At 63.6% G+C, this 18086-nt stretch overlaps 1 protein-coding gene across 1 annotated transcript in view; it reads right to left on the bottom strand.

Moving 5' to 3' along the window:
* The window catches only part of PIP5KL1 (phosphatidylinositol-4-phosphate 5-kinase like 1), a 389017-nt gene that overhangs the window by 46478 nt on the left and 324453 nt on the right, over positions 1-18086 (bottom strand). The window contains exon 9 of the mRNA XM_069609106.1: positions 17789-17951. Within this exon, the coding sequence (XP_069465207.1) occupies positions 17789-17951 (163 nt within the window). The remainder of the gene's footprint in view (positions 1-17788; positions 17952-18086) is intronic.

Below are 18086 nucleotides of genomic sequence, written 5' to 3'. Positions count from 1 at the left end.
GGTAATCCCAGGCTACTTGCACCCATGCGCCCTTCCTGATAGCTCAAATTTCGAATACCATAATCAGTCCAATACGCTTGAGCTTTTCAATAGTAATTGTATATATTCATCTGTTGTTCAGACACTTCAACAACAGCCAACACGTGTTTCAGCTACTTCTTGGCCTTCCACAGGGCATCTGTTGTTTTTGTTCCTATCCCCTTAATTCAATACTTTTAACTCACAATGAACTTGAAATAGTTCTTCATAATCTAATTATAATGCACACCCCGTGTTACGGGACACATGGAATTTGTTTCTTCAGCTGGAATGTTAAACTTGGCTCCCGGTTGGGAATGTTGCAGCATTCCACGCAGTAAGGCAAAGGTTTAATATCCCTGCTGAAGAAACAGATTCCATATATCCTGAAACGGGGGGTGATAGAATATTGAAGACTCACTGAGCGTCACACTTAGATTTGTGAAGATTAGCCACGGGTCACATTTAGATAGAATCGTGAAGAATAGCCACGCGTCACACTTAGATAGAATCGTGAAGATTAGCCACGCGTCACATTTAGATAGAATCGTGAATAGCCACGCGTCACACTTAGATTGTGAAATTAACCATGCATATCAATAGATAGGATTGTGAAGATTAGTCATGTGTCAGGTTAGATAGAATCAGGTAGATTAGCCACTTAGAAGAACTTGGAGAGCAGCCAATGCACTAACCACCCCAATCCTGCTCCCCTCCAACACACCACCCAATGGGGTAACCAAATTATACACAAACACACACCCAACATAAGTAAGACTTGCATACAACAAACAAACCCGACACTGAACCCTACCCATACAGATACAAGCCAGTGTGCACAACCACAACCATAAATAGCAGCCAACCTGCACATAAAACACAAAGACATACCCCCAACATAACATAACACACATTCACATAGAAAACAACCTAGGCTTTGGGCCTTACCCGTACGGAGACAAGCCAGTTCACAAAATCACCCATCTGCAACCACTACACACAGACGCAAGTTTCTCCTGGTTCCGGACCTATGCCATCACTCTACCCTCACTAACCCACCACCATCCTCTTTCTTGCACAGACACGTGAGAGCCGGGCGACTGCCTCTGGGTGGTGGCGTTGCATGGTATAAATCAATATAACATAACAGAACATGACATAACATAACTCTGATGCAAAGTTACAGGGATGCCTACCATGGACTTGACTCTGTTTATGTACAAATAAGGTCCCACACCCTAACCGTGTACGAAAGTGGGGGTATCCCTGGTGGGCTTTGGGGATGAGTGGGGGTGTCCCTGGTGGGCCTTGGGGTGTCCCTGGTGGGCCTTGGGCTGAGTGGGGGTTCCCTGGTGGGCCTTGGGGTGAGTGGGGTGTCCCTGGTGGGCTTTGGGGGTGAGTGGGGTGTCCCTGGTGGGCCTTGGGGTGAGTGGGGGTGATCCCTGGTGGGCTTTGGGGGGTGAGTGTGGGGTTTCCCTGGTGGGCCTTGGGGGTGAGTGGGTGGGTCTTGGGGTGAGTGGGGGTGTCCCTGGTGGGCTTTGGGGGTGAGTGGGGTGTCCCTGGTGGGCCTTGGGGTGAGTGGGGGTGATCCCTGGTGGGCTTTGCGGCGTGAGTGGGGGTTTCCCTGGTGGGCCTTGGGGGTGAGTGGGTGGGTCTTGGGGTGAGTGGGGGTGTCCCTGGTGGGCATTGGGGGTGAGTGGGGGTGTCCCTGGTGGGCCTTGGGGTGGGTGGGGGTGTCCCTGGTGGGCTTTGTGGGTGAGTGGGGGCGTCCCTGGTGGGCCTTGGGGTGAGTGGGCGTGTCCCTGGTGGGCTTTGGGGGTTAGTGGGGGTGTCCTGGTGGGCCTTGGGGTGAGTGGGGGTGTCCCTGGTGGGCTTTGGGGGTGAGTGGGGGTTTACCCGGTGGGCCTTGAGGTGAGGGGGGTGTCCCTGGTGGGCATTGGGGGTGAGTGGGGGTGTCCCTGGTGGGCCTTAGGGGTGAGGGGGGTGTCTGTGGTGGGCCTTGGGGTGAGTCGGGGTGTCCCTGGTGGGCCTTGAGGTGTCCCTGGTGGGCTTTGGGGGTGAGTGGGGGTGTCCCTGGTAGGCCTTGGGGGTGAGTGGGGTTGTCCCTGGTGGGCCTTGGGGTGAGTGGGGGTGACCCTGGTGGGCTTTGGGGGTGAGTGGGGGTGTCCCTGGTAGGCCTTGGGGTGTCCCTGGTGGGGCTTGGGGTGAGAGGGGGTGTCCCTGGTGGGGCTTGGGGTGAGTGGGGGTGTCCCTGGTGGGCTTTGGGGGACAGTGGGGGTGTGTCTGGTGGGCCTTGGGGTGAGTGGGGTGTCCCTGGTGGGCTTTGGGGGTGAGTGGGGTGTGGTGGGCTTTGGGGGTGAGTGAGGGTGTCCCTGGTGGGCCTTGGGGTGAGTGGGGGTGTCCCTAGTAGGCCTTGGGGTGAATGGGGGTGTCACTGGTGGGCTTTGGGGGTGAGTGGGGGTGACCCTGGTGGGCTTTGGGGGTGAGTGGGGGTGTCCCTGGTAGGCCTTGGGGTGTCCCTGGTGGGGCTTGGGGTGAGTGGGGGTGTCCCTGGTGGGCTTTGGGGGACAGTGGGGGTGTGTCTGGTGGGCCTTGGGGTGAGTGGGGGTGTCCCTGGTGGGCTTTGGGGGTGGGTGGGGTGTGGTGGGCTTTGGGGGTGAGTGAGGGTGTCCCTGGTGGGCCTTGGGGTGAGAGGGGGTGTCCCTAGTAGGCCTTGGGGTGAATGGGGGTGTCACTGGTGGGCTTTGGGGGTGAGTGGGGGTGTCCCTGGTGGGCCTTGGGGTGAGTGGGGGTGTCCCTAGTGGGCTTTGGGGTGAGTGGGGGTGTCCCTGGTGGGCCTTAGGGTGAGTGGGGGTGTCCCTGGTGGGCTTTGCGGGTGGGTGGGGGTGTCCCTGGTGTGCCTTGGGCTGAGTGGGGGTGTCCCTGGTGGGCTTTGGGGGTGAGTGGGGTGTTCCTGGTGGGCTTTGGGGTGAGTGGAGGTGTCCCTGGTGGGCTTTGGGGGTGAGGGGGTGTCCCTGGTGGGCCTTGGGGTGAGTGGGGGTGTCCCTGGTGGGCCTTGGGGTGAGCCGGGGTGTCCCTGGTGGGCTTTGGGGGTGAGTGGGGGTGTCCCTGGTGGGCCTTGTGGTGTCCCTGGTGGGCCTTGGCGTGAGTGGGGGTGTACTTGGTGGGTTTTGGGGGTGAGTGGGGGTGTGTCTGGTGGGCTTTGGGGTGAGTGGGGGTGTCCCTGGTGGGCCTTGGGGTGAGTGGGAGTGTCCCTGGTGGGCTTTGGGGGTGAGTGGGGGTGTACCTGGTAGGCCTTGGGGGTGAGAGGGGGTGGCCCTGGTGGGCTTTGGGGGTGAGTGGGGGTGTCCCTGGTAGGCACAGGGGTGTCCCTGGTGGAGCTTGGGGTGAGTGGGGTGTCCCTGGTGGGCTTTGGGGCTGAGTGGGGGTGTCCCTGGTGGGTCTTGGGGTGAGTGGGGGTGATTGGGGGTGTCCCTGGTGGGCCTTGGGTTGAGTGGGGGTGTCCCTGGTGGGCTTTGGGGGTGAGTGGGGGCGTCCCTGGTGGGCCTTGAGGTGGGTGAGGGTGTCCCTGGTGAGCCTTGGGGGTGCGTGGGGGCGTCCCTGGTGGGCCTTGGGGTGAGTGGGGGTGTCCCTGGTGGGCTTTGGGGGTGAGTGGGGGTGTCCTGGTGGGCCTTGGGGTGAGTTGGGGTGTCCCTGGTGGGCCTTGGGGTGAGGGGGGTGTCCCTGGTGGGCATTGGGAGTGAGTGGGGGTGTCCCTGGCGGGCCTTGGGGTGAGTCGGGGTGTCCCTGGTGGGCCTTGGGGTGTCCCTGGTGGCCCTTGGGATGAGTGGGGGTGTCCCTGGTGGGCTTTGAGGGTGAGTGTGGGTGTCCCTGGTAGGCCTTGGGGGTGTGTGGGAGTGTCCCTGGTTGGCCTTGGGGTGAGTGGGGGTGACCCTGGTGGGCTTTGGGGGTGAGTAGGGGTGTCCCTGGTAGGCCTTGGGGTGTCCCTGGTGGGGCTTAGGAGGAGTGGGGGTGTCCCTGGTGGGCTTTGGGGGAGAGTGGGGGTGTGTCTGGTGGGCCTTGGGGTGAGTGGGGGTGTCCCTGGTGGGCTTTGCGGGTGAGTGGGGATGTCCCCGGTGGGCTTTGCGGGTGAGTGAGGGTGTCCCTGACGGGCCTTGTGGTGTCCCTGGTGGGCCTTGGCGTGAGTGGGGGTGTCCCTGGTGGGCTTTGGGAGTGAGTGGGGGTCTGTCTGGTGGGCCTTGGGGTGAGTGGGGGTGTCCCTGGTGGGCTTTGGGGTGAGTGGGGGTGTCCCTGGTGGGCCTTGGGGTGAGTGGGGGTGTCCATAGTGGGCTTTGGGGGTGAGTGGGGTGTCCCTGGTGGGCTTTGGGCTGAGTGGGGGTGTCCCTGGTGGGCTTTGGGGGTGAGTGGGGGTGTCCCTGGTGGGCATTGGGGTTAGTGGAGGTGTCCCTGGTGGGCTTCGGGGGTGAGTGGGGGTGTCCTTGGTGGGCCTTGGGGTGAGTGGGGGTGTCCCTGGTGGGCCTTGGGGTGAGTGGGGGTGTCCATGGTGGGCTTTTGGGGTGAGTGGGGGTATCCCTGGCGGGCCTTGGGCTGAGTGGGGTGTCCCTGGTGAGCCTTGGGGGTGCGTGGGGGCGTCCCTGGTGAGCCTTGGGGTGAGTGGGGGTGTCCCTGGTGGGCTTTGGGGGTGAGTGGGGGTGTCCTGGTGGGCCTTGGGGTGAGTTGGGGTGTCCCTGGTGGGCCTTGGGGTGAGGGGGGTGTCCCTGGTGGGCATTGGGAGTGAGTGGGTGTGTCCCTGGTGGGCCTTGGGGTGAGTCGGGGTGTCCCTGGTGAGCCTTGGGGTGTCCCTGGTGGGCCTTGGATGAGTGGGGGTGTCCGTGGTGGGCTTTGGGGGTGAGTGTGGGTGTCCCTGGTAGGCCTTGGAGGTGTGTGGGGGTGTCCCTGGTTGGCCTTGGGGTGAGTGGGGGTGACCCTGGTGGGCTTTGGGGGTGAGTGGGGGTGTCCCTGGTAGGCCTTGGGGTGTCCCTGGTGGGGCTTAGGGAGAGTGGGGGTGTCCCTGGTGGGCTTTGGGGGAGAGTGGGGGTGTGTCTGGTGGGACTTGGGGTGAGTGGGGGTGTCCCTGGTGGGCTTTGCGGGTGAGTGGGGATGTCCCCGGTGGGCTTTGGGGGTGAGTGAGGGTGTCCCTGACGGGCCTTGTGGTGTCCCTGGTGGGCCTTGGCGTGAGTGGGGGTGTCCCTGGTGGGCTTTGGGAGTGGGTGGGGGTGTGTCTGGTGGGTCTTGGGGTGAGTGGGGGTGTCCCTGGTGGGCTTTGGGGTGAGTCGGGGTGTCCCTGGTGGGCCTTGGGGTGAGTGGGGGTGTCCATGGTGGGCTTTGGGGGTGAGTGGGGGTGTCCCTGGTGGGCCTTGGGCTGAGTGGGGGTGTCCCTGGTGGGCTTTGGGGGTCAGTGGGGGGGTCCCTGGTGGGCATTGGGGTGAGTGGAGGTGTCCCTGGTGGGCTTCGGGGGTGAGTGGGGGTACCTTGGTGGGCCTTGGGGTGAGTGGGGGTGTCCCTGGTGGGCCTTGGGGTGAGTCGGGGTGTCCCTGGTGGGCTTTGGGGGTGAGTGGGGGTGTCCCTGGTGGGCCTTGGGGTGTCCCTGGTGGGCCTTGGGGTGAGTGGGGGTGTCCCTGGTGGGCTTTGGGGGTTAGTGGGGGTGTCCCTGGTAGGCCTTGGGGGTGAGTGGGGGTGTCCCTGGTGGGCCTTGGGGTGAGTGGGGGTGACCCTGGTGGGCTTTGGGGGTGATTGGGGTGTCCCTGGTGGGCCTTGGGGTGAGTGGGGGTGTCCCTAGTGGGCTTTGGGGGTGAGTGGGGGTGTCCCTGGTAGGCCTTGGGGGTGAGTGGGGGTGTCCCTGGTGGGCCTTGGGGTGAGTGGGGGTGACCCTGGTGGGCTTTGGGGGTGAGTGGGGGTGTCCCTGGTAGGCACTGTGGTGTCCCTGGTGGGGCTTGGGGTGAGTGGGGTGTCCCTGGTGGGCTTTGGGGCTGAGTGGGGTGTCCCTGGTGGGCTTTGGGGCTGAGTGGGGGTGTCCTGGTGGGCCTTGGGGTGAGGGGGGTGTCCCTGGTGGGCATTGGGAGTGAGTGGGGGTATCCCTGGTGGGCCTTGGGGTGAGTGGGGCTGTCCCTGGTGGGCCTTGGGGTGAGTCGGGGTGTCCCTGGTGGGCCTTGGGGTGTCCCTGGTGGGCCTTGGGATGAGTGGGGCTGTCCCTGGTGGGCTTTGGGGGTAAGTGTGGGTGTCCCTGGTAGGCCTTGGGGGTGTGTGGGGGTGTCCCTGGTTGGCCTTGGGGTGTCCCTGGTGGGGCTTAGGGGGAGTGGGGGTGTCCCTGGTGGGCTTTGGGGGAGAGTGGGGGTGTGTCTGGTGGGCCTTGGGGTGAGTGGGGATGTCCCCGGTGGGCTTTGCGGGTGAGTGAGGGTGTCCCTGACGGGCCTTGTGGTGTCCCTGGTGGGCCTTGGCGTGAGTGGGGGTGTCCCTGGTGGGCTTTGGGAGTGAGTGGGGGTCTGTCTGGTGGGCCTTGGGGTGAGTGGGGGTGTCCCTGGTGGGCTTTGGGGTGAGTGGGGGTGTCCCTGGTGGGCCTTGGGGTGAGTGGGGGTGTCCATAGTGGGCTTTGGGGGTGAGTGGGGGTGTCCCTGGTGGGCTTTGGGCTGAGTGGGGGTGTCCCTGGTGGGCTTTGGGGGTGAGTGGGGGTGTCCCTGGTGGGCATTGGCGTGAGTGGAGGTGTCCCTGGTGGGCTTCGGGGGTGAGTGGGGGTGTCCTTGGTGGGCCTTGGGGTGAGTGGGGGTGTCCCTGGTGGGCCTTGGGGTGAGTGGGGGTGTCCATGGTGGGCTTTTGGGGTGAGTGGGGGTATCCCTGGCGGGCCTTGGGCTGAGTGGGGGTGTCCCTGGTGAGCCTTGGGGGTGCGTGGGGGCGTCCCTGGTGAGCCTTGGGGTGAGTGGGGGTGTCCCTGGTGGGCTTTGGGGGTGAGTGGGGGTGTCCTGGTGGGCCTTGGGGTGAGTTGGGGTGTCCCTGGTGGGCCTTGGGGTGAGGGGGGTGTCCCTGGTGGGCATTGGGAGTGAGTGGGTGTGTCCCTGGTGGGCCTTGGGGTGAGTCGGGGTGTCCCTGGTGAGCCTTGGGGTGTCCCTGGTGGGCCTTGGATGAGTGGGGGTGTCCGTGGTGGGCTTTGGGGGTGAGTGTGGGTGTCCCTGGTAGGCCTTGGAGGTGTGTGGGGGTGTCCCTGGTTGGCCTTGGGGTGAGTGGGGGTGACCCTGGTGGGCTTTGGGGGTGAGTGGGGGTGTCCCTGGTAGGCCTTGGGGTGTCCCTGGTGGGGCTTAGGGAGAGTGGGGGTGTCCCTGGTGGGCTTTGGGGGAGAGTGGGGGTGTGTCTGGTGGGACTTGGGGTGAGTGGGGTGTCCCTGGTGGGCTTTGCGGGTGAGTGGGGATGTCCCCGGTGGGCTTTGGGGGTGAGTGAGGGTGTCCCTGACGGGCCTTGTGGTGTCCCTGGTGGGCCTTGGCGTGAGTGGGGGTGTCCCTGGTGGGCTTTGGGAGTGGGTGGGGGTGTGTCTGGTGGGCCTTGGGGTGAGTGGGGGTGTCCCTGGTGGGCTTTGGGGTGAGTCGGGGTGTCCCTGGTGGGCCTTGGGGTGAGTGGGGGTGTCCATGGTGGGCTTTGGGGGTGAGTGGGGGTGTCCCTGGTGGGCCTTGGGCTGAGTGGGGGTGTCCCTGGTGGGCTTTGGGGGTCAGTGGGGGGGTCCCTGGTGGGCATTGGGGTGAGTGGAGGTGTCCCTGGTGGGCTTCGGGGGTGAGTGGGGGTACCTTGGTGGGCCTTGGGGTGAGTGGGGGTGTCCCTGGTGGGCCTTGGGGTGAGTCGGGGTGTCCCTGGTGGGCTTTGGGGGTGAGTGGGGGTGTCCCTGGTGGGCCTTGGGGTGTCCCTGGTGGGCCTTGGGGTGAGTGGGGGTGTCCCTGGTGGGCTTTGGGCGTTAGTGGGGGTGTCCCTGGTAGGCCTTGGGGGTGAGTGGGGGTGTCCCTGGTGGGCCTTGGGGTGAGTGGGGGTGACCCTGGTGGGCTTTGGGGGTGATTGGGGTGTCCCTGGTGGGCCTTGGGGTGAGTGGGGATGATCCCTCGTGGGCTTTGGGGGTCAGTGGGGGTGTCCCTGGTGGACCTTGGGGGTGAGTGGGGGTGTCCCTGGTGGGTCTTGGGGTGAGTGGGGGTGTCCCTGGTGGGCATTGGGGGTGAGTGGGGGCGTCCCTGGTGGGCTTTGGGGGTGAGTGGGGGCGTCCCTGGTGGGCCTTGGGGTGCGTGGGGGCGTCCCTGGTGGGCCTTGGGGTGAGTGGGGGTGTCCCTGGTGGGCTTTGGGGGTGAGTGGGGGTGTCCCTGGTGGGCCTCGGGTGAGCGGGGTGTCCCTGGTGGGCTTTGGTGGAGAGTGGGGGCGTCCCTGGTGGGCCTTGTGGTGTCCCTGGTGGGCCTTGGCGTGAGTGGGGGTGTCCCTGGTGGGCTTTGGGGGTGAGTGGGGGTGTGTCTGGTGGGGTTTGGGGTGAGTGGGGGTGTCCCTGGTGGGCCTTGGGGTGAGTGGGGGTGTCCCTAGTGGGCTTTGGGGGTGAGTGGGGGTGTCCCTGGTAGGCCTTGGGGGTGAGTGGGGGTGTCCCTGGTGGGCCTTGGGGTGAGTGGGGGTGACCCTGGTGGGCTTTGGGGGTGAGTGGGGGTGTCCCTGGTAGGCACTGTGGTGTCCCTGGTGGGGCTTGGGGTGAGTGGGGTGTCCCTGGTGGGCTTTGGGGCTGAGTGGGGTGTCCCTGGTGGGCTTTGGGGCTGAGTGGGGGTGTCCTGGTGGGCCTTGGGGTGAGGGGGTGTCCCTGGTGGGCATTGGGAGTGAGTGGGGGTGTCCCTGGTGGGCCTTGGGGTGAGTGGGGCTGTCCCTGGTGGGCCTTGGGGTGAGTCGGGGTGTCCCTGGTGGGCCTTGGGGTGTCCCTGGTGGGCCTTGGGATGAGTGGGGCTGTCCCTGGTGGGCTTTGGGGGTAAGTGTGGGTGCCCCTGGTAGGCCTTGGGGGTGTGTGGGGGTGTCCCTGGTTGGCCTTGGGGTGAGTGGGGGTGACCCTGGTGGGCTTTGGGGGTGAGTGGGGGTGTCCCTGGTAGGCCTTGGGGTGTCCCTGGTGGGGCTTAGTGGGAGTGGGGGTGTCCCTGGTGGGCTTTGGGGGAGAGTGGGGGTGTGTCTGGTGGGCCTTGGGGTGAGTGGGGGTGTCCCTGGTGGGCTTTGGGGTGAGTGGGGGTGTCCCTGGTGGGCCTTGGGGTGAGTGGGGGTGTCCATGGTGGGCTTTGGGCGTGAGTGGGAGTTTCCCTGGTGGGCCTTGGGTTGAGTGGGGGTGTCCCTGGTGGGCTTTGGGGGTGAGTGGGGGTGTCCCTGGTGGGCTTTGGGGTGAGTGGAGGTGTCCCTGGTGGGCTTCGGGGGTGAGTGGGGGTGTCCTTGGTGGGCCTTGGGGTGAGTGGGTGTGTCCCTGGTGGGCCTTGGGGTGAGTCGGGGTGTCCCTGGTGGGCTTTGAGGGTGAGTGGGGGTGTCCCTGGTGGGCCTTGGGGTGTCCCTGGTGGGCCTTGGGGTGAGTGGGGGTGTCCCTGGTGGGCTTTGGGGGTTAGTGGGGGTGTCCCTGGTAGGCCTTGGGGGTGAGTGGGGGTGTCCCTGGTGGGCCTTGGGGTGAGTGGGGGTGACCCTGGTGGGCTTTGGGGTGAGTGAGGGTGTCCCTGGTGGGCCTTGGGGTGAGTGGGGGTGTCCCTAGTGGGCTTTGGGGGTGAGTGGGGGTGTCCCTGGTAGGCCTTGGGGGTGAGTGGGGGTGTCCCTGGTGGGCCTTGGGGTGAGTGGGGGTGACCCTGGTGGGCTTTGGGGGTGAGTGGGGGTGTCCCTGGTAGGCACTGGGGTGTCCCTGGTGGGGCTTGGGGTGAGTGGGGTGTCCCTGGTGGGCTTTGGGGCTGAGTGGGGTGTCCCTGGTGGGCTTTGGGGCTGAGTGGGGGTGTCCTGGTGGGCCTTGGGGTGAGGGGGTGTCCCTGGTGGGCATTGGGAGTGAGTGGGGGTGTCCCTGGTGGGCCTTGGGGTGAGTGGGGCTGTCCCTGGTGGGCCTTGGGGTGAGTCGGGGTGTCCCTGGTGGGCCTTGGGGTGTCCCTGGTGGGCCTTGGGATGAGTGGGGGTGTCCCTGGTGGGCTTTGGGGGTGAGTGTGGGTGTCCCTGGTAGGCCTTGGGGGTGTGTGGGGGTGTCCCTGGTTGGCCTTGGGGTGAGTGGGGGTGACCCTGGTGGGCTTTGGGGGTGAGTGGGGGTGTCCCTGGTAGGCCTTGGGGTGTCCCTGGTGGGGCTTAGGGGGAGTGGGGGTGTCCCTGGTGGGCTTTGGGGGAGAGTGGGGGTGTGTCTGGTGGGCCTTGGGGTGAGTGGGGGTGTCCCTGGTGGGCTTTGGGGTGAGTGGGGGTGTCCCTGGTGGGCCTTGGGGTGAGTGGGGGTGTCCATGGTGGGCTTTGGGGGTGAGTGGGGGTTTCCCTGGTGGGCCTTGGGTTGAGTGGGGGTGTCCCTGGTGGGCTTTGGGGGTGAGTGGGGGTGTCCCTGGTGGGCTTTGGGGTGAGTGGAGGTGTCCCTGGTGGGCTTCGGGGGTGAGTGGGGGTGTCCTTGGTGGGCCTTGGGGTGAGTGGGTGTGTCCCTGGTGGGCCTTGGGGTGAGTCGGGGTGTCCCTGGTGGGCTATGAGGGTGAGTGGGGGTGACCCTGGTGGGCCTTGGGGTGTCCCTGGTGGGCCTTGGGGTGAGTGGGGGTGTCCCTGGTGGGCTTTGGGGGTTAGTGGGGGTGTCCCTGGTAGGCCTTGGGGGTGAGTGGGGGTGTCCCTGGTGGGCCTTGGGGTGAGTGGGGGTGACCCTGGTGGGCTTTGGGGTGAGTGAGGGTGTCCCTGGTGGACCTTGGGGGTGAGTGGGGGTGTCCCTGGTGGGTCTTGGGGTGAGTGGGGGTGTCCCTGGTGGGCATTGGGGGTGAGTGGGGGCGTCCCTGGTGGGCTTTGGGGGTGAGTGGGGGCGTCCCTGGTGGGCCTTGGGGTGAGTGGGGGTGTCCCTGGTGGGCCTTGGGGGTGCGTGGGGGCGTCCCCGGTGGGCCTTGGGGTGAGTGGGGGTGTCCCTGGTGGGCTTTGGGGGTGAGTGGAGGTGTCCCTGGTGGGCCTTGGGGTGAGGGGGGTGTCCCTGGTGGGCATTGGGGGTGAGTGGGGGTGTCCCTGGTGGGCCTTGGGTGAGTGGGGTGTCCCTGGTGGGCTTTGGTGGAGAGTGGGGGTGTGTCTGTTGGGCCTTGGGGTGAGTGGGGGTGTCCCTGGTGGGCTTTGGGGGTGAGTGGGGGTGTCCCTGGTGGGCTTTGGGGGTGAGTGAGGGTGTCCCTGGTGGGTCTTGGGGTGAGTGGGGGTGTCCCTGGTGGGTCTTGGGGGTGAGTGGGGGTGTCCCTGGTAGACCTTGGGGTGAGTGGGGTGTCCCTGGTGGGCTTTGGGGGATAGTGGGGGTGTGTCTGGTGGGCCTTGGGGTGAGTGGGGGTGTCCCTGGTGGGCTTTGGGGGTGAGTGAGGGTGTCCCTGGTGGGCCTTGGGGTGAGTGGGGGTGTCCCTGGTAGGCCTTGGGGTGAGCGGCGGTGTCACTGGTGGGCTTTGGGGGTGAGTGGGGGTGTCACTGGTGGGCTTTGGGGGTGAGTGGGGGTGTCCCTGGCGGGCCTTGTGGTGTCCCTGGTGGGCCTTGGCGTGAGTGGGGGTGTCCCTGGTGGGCTTTGGGAGTGAGTGGGGGTGTGTCTGGTGGGCCTTGGGGTGAGTGTGGGTGTCCCTGGTGGGCTTTGGGGTGATTGGGGGTGACCCTGGTGGGCTTTGGGGGTGAGTGGAGGTGTCCCTGGTAGGCCTTGGGGTGTCCCTGGTGGGGCTTGGGGTGAGTGGGGGTGTCCCTGGTGGTCTTTGGGGGTGAGCGGGGGTGTCCCTGGTGGGCTTTGGGGTGAGTGGAGGTGTTCCTGGTGGGCTTTGGGGGTGAGTGGGGGTGTCACTGGTGGGCTTTGGGGGTGAGGGGGTGTCCCTGGTGGGCCTTGGGGTGAGTCGGGGTGTCCCTGGTGGGGCTTGGGGGTGAGTGGGGGTGTCCCTGGTGGGCCTTGGGGTGTCCCTGGTGGGCCTTGGGTGAGTGGGGGTGTCCCTGGTGGGCTTTGGGGGTGAGTGGGGGTGTCCCTGGTGGGCCTTGGGGTGAGTGGGGGTGTCCCTGGTGGGCTTTGGGGGTGAGTGGAGGTGTCCCTGGTGGGCCTTGGGGTGAGGGGGGTGTCCCTGGTGGGCATTGGGGGTGAGTGGGGGTGTCCCTGGTGGGCCTTGGGTGAGTGGGGTGTCCCTGGTGGGCTTTGGTGGAGAGTGGGGGTGTGTCTGTTGGGCCTTGGGGTGAGTGGGGGTGTCCCTGGTGGGCTTTGGGGGTGAGTGGGGGTGTCCCTGGTGGGCTTTGGGGGTGAGTGAGGGTGTCCCTGGTGGGTCTTGGGGTGAGTGGGGGTGTCCCTGGTGGGTCTTGGGGGTGAGTGGGGGTGTCCCTGGTAGACCTTGGGGTGAGTGGGGTGTCCCTGGTGGGCTTTGGGGGATAGTGGGGGTGTGTCTGGTGGGCCTTGGGGTGAGTGGGGGTGTCCCTGGTGGGCTTTGGGGGTGAGTGAGGGTGTCCCTGGTGGGCCTTGGGGTGAGTGGGGGTGTCCCTGGTAGGCCTTGGGGTGAGCGGCGGTGTCACTGGTGGGCTTTGGGGGTGAGTGGGGGTGTCACTGGTGGGCTTTGGGGGTGAGTGGGGGTGTCCCTGGCGGGCCTTGTGGTGTCCCTGGTGGGCCTTGGCGTGAGTGGGGGTGTCCCTGGTGGGCTTTGGGAGTGAGTGGGGGTGTGTCTGGTGGGCCTTGGGGTGAGTGTGGGTGTCCCTGGTGGGCTTTGGGGTGATTGGGGGTGACCCTGGTGGGCTTTGGGGGTGAGTGGAGGTGTCCCTGGTAGGCCTTGGGGTGTCCCTGGTGGGGCTTGGGGTGAGTGGGGGTGTCCCTGGTGGTCTTTGGGGGTGAGCGGGGGTGTCCCTGGTGGGCTTTGGGGTGAGTGGAGGTGTTCCTGGTGGGCTTTGGGGGTGAGTGGGGGTGTCACTGGTGGGCTTTGGGGGTGAGGGGGTGTCCCTGGTGGGCCTTGGGGTGAGTCGGGGTGTCCCTGGTGGGGCTTGGGGGTGAGTGGGGGTGTCCCTGGTGGGCCTTGGGGTGTCCCTGGTGGGCCTTGGGTGAGTGGGGGTGTCCCTGGTGGGCTTTGGGGGTGAGTGGGGGTGTCCCTGGTAGGCCTTGGGGGTGAGTGGGGGTGTCCCTGGTGGGCCTTGGGGTGAGTGGGGGTGACCCTGGTGGGCTTTGGGGGTGAGTGGAGGTGTGTCTGGTGGGCCTTGCGGTGAGTGGCGGTGTGTCTGGTGGGCTTTGGGGGTGAGTGGGGGTGTCCCTGGTGGGCCTTGGGGTGAGTGGGGGTGTCCCTGGTGGGCTTTGGGGGTGAGTGGGGGTGTCCCTGGCGGGCCTTGTGGTGTCCCTGGTGTGCCTTGGCGTGAGTGGGGGTGTCCCTGGTGGGCTTTGGGGGTCAGTGGGGGTGTGTCAGGTGGGCCTTGGGGTGAGTGGGGGTGTCCCTTGTGGGCTTTGGGGTGAGTGGGGGTGTCCCTGGTGGGCCTTGGGGTGAGTGGGGGTGTCCCTGGTGGGCTTTGGGGGTGAGTGGGGGTGTCACTGGTGGGCCTTGAGGTGAGTGGGGGTGTCCCTGGTGGGCTTTGGGGGTGAGTGCGGGTGTCCCTGGTGGGCTTTGGGGTGAGTGGGGTGTCCATGGTGGGCTTTGGGGGTGAGTGGGGGTGTCCCTGGTGGGCTTTGGGGGTGAGTGGGGGTGTTCCTGGTGGGCCTTGGGCTGAGTGGGGGTGTCCCTGGTGGGCTTTGGGGGTGAGTGGGGGTGTCCCTGGTGGGCTTTGGGGTGAGTGGAGGTGTCCCTGGTGGGCTTTGGGGGTGAGTGCGGGTGTCCCTGATGGGCTTTGGGGGTGAGTGGAGGTGTCACTGTGGGCCTTGGGGTGAGTGGTGGTGTTGGTGGGCTTTGGGGGTGAGTGGGGATGTCCCTGGTGGGCCTTGGGGTGAGTGGGGGTGTCCCAGGTGGGCTTTGGGGTGAGTGGAGGTGTCCCTGGTGGGCTTTGGGGGTGAGTGGGGGTGTCCCTGGTGGGCCTTGGGGTGAGTGGGGGTGTCCCTGGTGGGCTTTGGGGGTGAGTGGGGGTGTCCCTGGTGGGCCTTGGGGTGAGTGGGGGGTTGGTGGGCTTTGGGGTGAGTGGGGGTGTCCCTGGTGGGCCTTGGGGTGAGTGGGGGTGTCCCTGGTGGGCTTTGGGGGTGAGTGGGGTGTCCCTGGTGGGCCTTGGGGTGAGTGGGGGTATTGGTGGGCTTTGGGGGTGAGTGGGGATGTCCCTGGTGGGCCTTGGGGTGAGTGGGGGTGTCCCTGGTGAGCTTTGGGGTGAGTGGAGGTGTCCCTGGTGGGCTTTGGGGGTGAATGGGGGTGTCCCTGGTGGGCCTTGGGGTGAGTGGGGGTGTTGGTGGGCTTTGGGGTGAGTGGGGGTGTCACTGGTGGGCTTTGGGGGGGAGTGGGGTGTCCCTGGTGGGCCTTGGGTTGAGTGAGGTTGTCCCTGGTGGGCTTTGGGGGTGAGTGGGGGTGTCCCTGGTGGGCCTTGGGGTGAGTGGGGGTGTTGGTGGGCTTTGGGGTGAGTGGGGGTGTCCCTGGTGGGCCTTGGGGTGAGTGGCGGTGTCCCTGGTGGGCCCTGGGGTGAGTGGCGGTGTCCCTGGTGGGCCTTGGGGGATGATTACTCCATATCATTGCCACGATGATGGACAATGAAAGACATCATTCCTGAATAATGGGGTTTCAGCTATTGATGCTGCCAAAGGCCACAGCTTTCATGGTCTTATAGCATCTTGAGCAGATGGGAAACAAGGGGGACACATATCTACAAGGCCTGGGGGTCCAAATCCTGGGGGACAATTAAGGGAAAAGAGTAGCACTTTATAATAGGGTTGGGGGTCAGAAAGTAACAGATGCAGGAGAGGATTTGCAACTCTCCATGAATTAGGAAGGGTGCAGAGAGGTGGAGTGAGTAGAATAGGGCTTTCAGAGAGTTAAGGAGGCTGCAGCGAGGAGGTGGAGGGAGTAGGCTAGGGCTTTCAATGAGTTAAGAAGGCTGCTGTGAGGGATGGAGGGAGTAGGATAGGGCTTTTGATGAGTTAAGAAGGCTGCAGAGAGGGGTGGAGTGAGTAGGATAGGGCTTTCGATGAGTTAAGAAGACTGAAGCGAGGAGATGGGGTGAGTAGGATAGGACTTTCAATGAGTTAAGAAGGCTGCTGTGAGGGGTGGAGGGAGTAGGATAGGGCTTTTGATGAGTTAAGAAGACTGAAGCGAGGAGATGGGGTGAGTAGGATAGGGCTTTCAATGAGTTAAGAAGGCTGCTGTGAGGGGTGGAGGGAGTAGGATAGGGTTTTTGATGAGTTAAGAAGGCTGCAGAGAGGGGTGAAGTGAGTAGGATAGGGCTTTCGATGAGTTAAGAAGACTGGGGCGAAGGGGTGGAGGGAGTAGGATAGGGCTTTCGATGAGTTAAGAAGACGGGCAAGGGGGTGGAGGGAGTAGGATAGGGCTTTCAATGAGTTAAGAAGGCTACGGCGAAGGAGTGGAGTGAGTAGGATAGGGCTTTCGATGAGTTAAGAAGACCGAAGCGAGGAGATGGGGTGAGTAGGATAGGGCTTTCAATGAGTTAAGAAGGCTGCTGTGAGGGGTGGAGGGAGTAGGATAGGGCATTTGATGAGTTAAGAAGGCTGCAGAGAGGGGTGGAGTGAGTAGGATAGGGCTTTCGATGAGTTAAGAAGACTGGGGCGAGGGGGTGGAGGGAGTAGGATAGGGCTTTCGATGAGTTAAGAAGACTGGGGCGTGGGTGGAGGGAGTAGGATAGGGCTTTCGATGAGTTAAGAAGGCTGCGGCGAAGGAGTGGAGTGAGTAGGATAGGGCTTTCGATGAGTTGAGAAGGCTGCGGCGAAGGAGTGGAGTGAGTAGGATAGGCCTTTCGATGAGTTAAGAAGGCTGCAGCGAGGGGGTGGAGTGTGTAGGATAGGCCTTTCGATGAGTTAAGAAGGCTGCAGCGAGGGGGTGGAGTGAGTAGGATAGGCCTTTCGATGAGTTAAGAAGGCTGCAGCGAGGGGGTGGAGTGAGTAGGATAGGGCTTTCAGTGAGTTAAAAAGGCTGCAGAGAGGGGTGGAGTGAGTAGGATAGGGCTTTCAGTGAGTTAAAAAGGCTGCAGAGAGGGGTGGAGTGAGTAGGATAGGGCTTTTGATGCGTTAAGAAGCCTGCAGAGAGGGGTGGAGTGAGTAGGATAGGGATGAGTTAAGAAGGCTGCAGCGAGGTGGTGGAGTGAATTTGAGAGGAGTGAGTAGGAGTGGGCTATCCATGAATTGAGAATGGCACAGAGGTGATGTGGGGGTGAGTAGAGAGTCCTACCCGCGAATTAAGAAAAGTGCAGAGTGAGGGACAGACAAATGAGTCTCCATCTGAAAAGAGTTACAAGAATGCCAAAGGATGCAGGGTAACAGTGTTCCCCAACCTTCTCCCCCAACACACCCTTATACCCTTCATGCTCAGGGCAATGTCTCTCCTTCTCTCTCACTCTCTCTCTCTCCTTTTCTCCCTCTCTTCGTTTTTTCCTTCCCTTCCTCCCTCCACCTCTCCCTCTTTCTCTCTCTCTCCCTCCCTCCCTTGCTCTCTCCCTCTTTCCCTACCTCCCTCTCTTCCCCGCTCTGTCCCTCTCTCTCTCCCTCCCTCCCTTTCTACTCCCTCTCTCTCTCCCTCGCTCTCTCTCAACCTCCCTTCCTCTCACTCTCTCCCTCCCTCTTTTCATCTCTATTTCTTTCTCTCTCCCTCCCTCCCTCCCTCCCTTCCTCTCCCATTTTCTCCCTCGCTTACACTCTGCTTCCTTTCCTCCCTCACTCTCTTCCTTGTTCTCGCTCTCTCTACCGTCCTCCCTACCTCTCTCCCTTGCTCCCTCTCTCCCTTTCTCTCTCCCTCTCTCCCTCTTTCCCTCCCTCTCGTCCCCCTCTCTGTCCCTCCCTCTCTCCCCGTCTCCCTCCCTCTCTACCCTCGCTCCCTCGCTCTCTCTCCCCCTTCCTCTCTCCCTCCCTTCCTCTCTCCTTCCTTCCTTTCCTCCCTCCCTCTCTCCCTTGTTCTTTCTCTCTCTCTACCCTCCTCCCTACCTCCCTCCCTCGCCCCCCTCTCTCTTTCTCTCTCTCCCTTCCTCCCTTTCTCCCTCTTCCACCCCTACCTCTATCGCTCTCTGGTAGTGGTAGGAACAAGGTCTGTTTTTGTGCAATCGGTCTGGTTGTTGTATGGGGACTCAGGGTCTGACCTCAGGAATCGGTGTATGGATTTGGCCTCATGAAGTGTGAGCATGAGGGTCCGACCACAACTGCTAAACATTATTGTCCAACTTCAGGAAGCATGCCTCAGGGCCTGACCTCAGAAGACAGCCCCAATGGTGTGAACTCAGGTGGTGGTCGTGAGGGCCTGGTCACAAGATATGATCCTGAGGGTCTCACCTCAGGAGGTAGGCCCTAGGAAGTGAACTCAGGAAGTAGGTCTAAGGTTCTAGCCTCAGGAGGTGTCTGACCCCAGGAAACGTGTTAGATTCTATCCCCAGGAGGAGATCTGTGTGGTCTGCACTTGGGCCCTCTTCCCCTGAATCTCCCTCTACCCTCCTCTGAATCAATAAGGGCCAGACTCACTGCTTAGTCCTGAGGATGAGGTTGGCGAAGGACCAGCTCTGGGACCTCTCGTCGGCGTGAAGAGGCTGATGCCCCAGAAGGAGACTGTAGTCCAGAACATTCAACTGCTGCAGGAACTTGGTGTCCAGCTCCACCTGCTGCACGAGCCATGAGCGCTGCTGAGCTGCAGAGAGAGAAAATAAGCAGAGGCTCACAAGAGCACTGCTGGGATGCAGTGTGAGCGCGGCATCCTTACACAAAAACATGGCTGAGAGGCAGAGAGAGTAAGACACACACACACAAGCACACTGCTAACATG

This window comes from Ambystoma mexicanum, chromosome 8 (assembly GCF_040938575.1).
Source record: "Ambystoma mexicanum isolate Mex_15411 chromosome 8, UKY_AmexF1_1, whole genome shotgun sequence".
Lineage (NCBI taxonomy): Eukaryota > Metazoa > Chordata > Amphibia > Caudata > Ambystomatidae > Ambystoma > Ambystoma mexicanum.
Note: the sequence above shows the minus strand (reverse complement) of the source record. Positions and strands in the feature narration are given on the sequence as shown.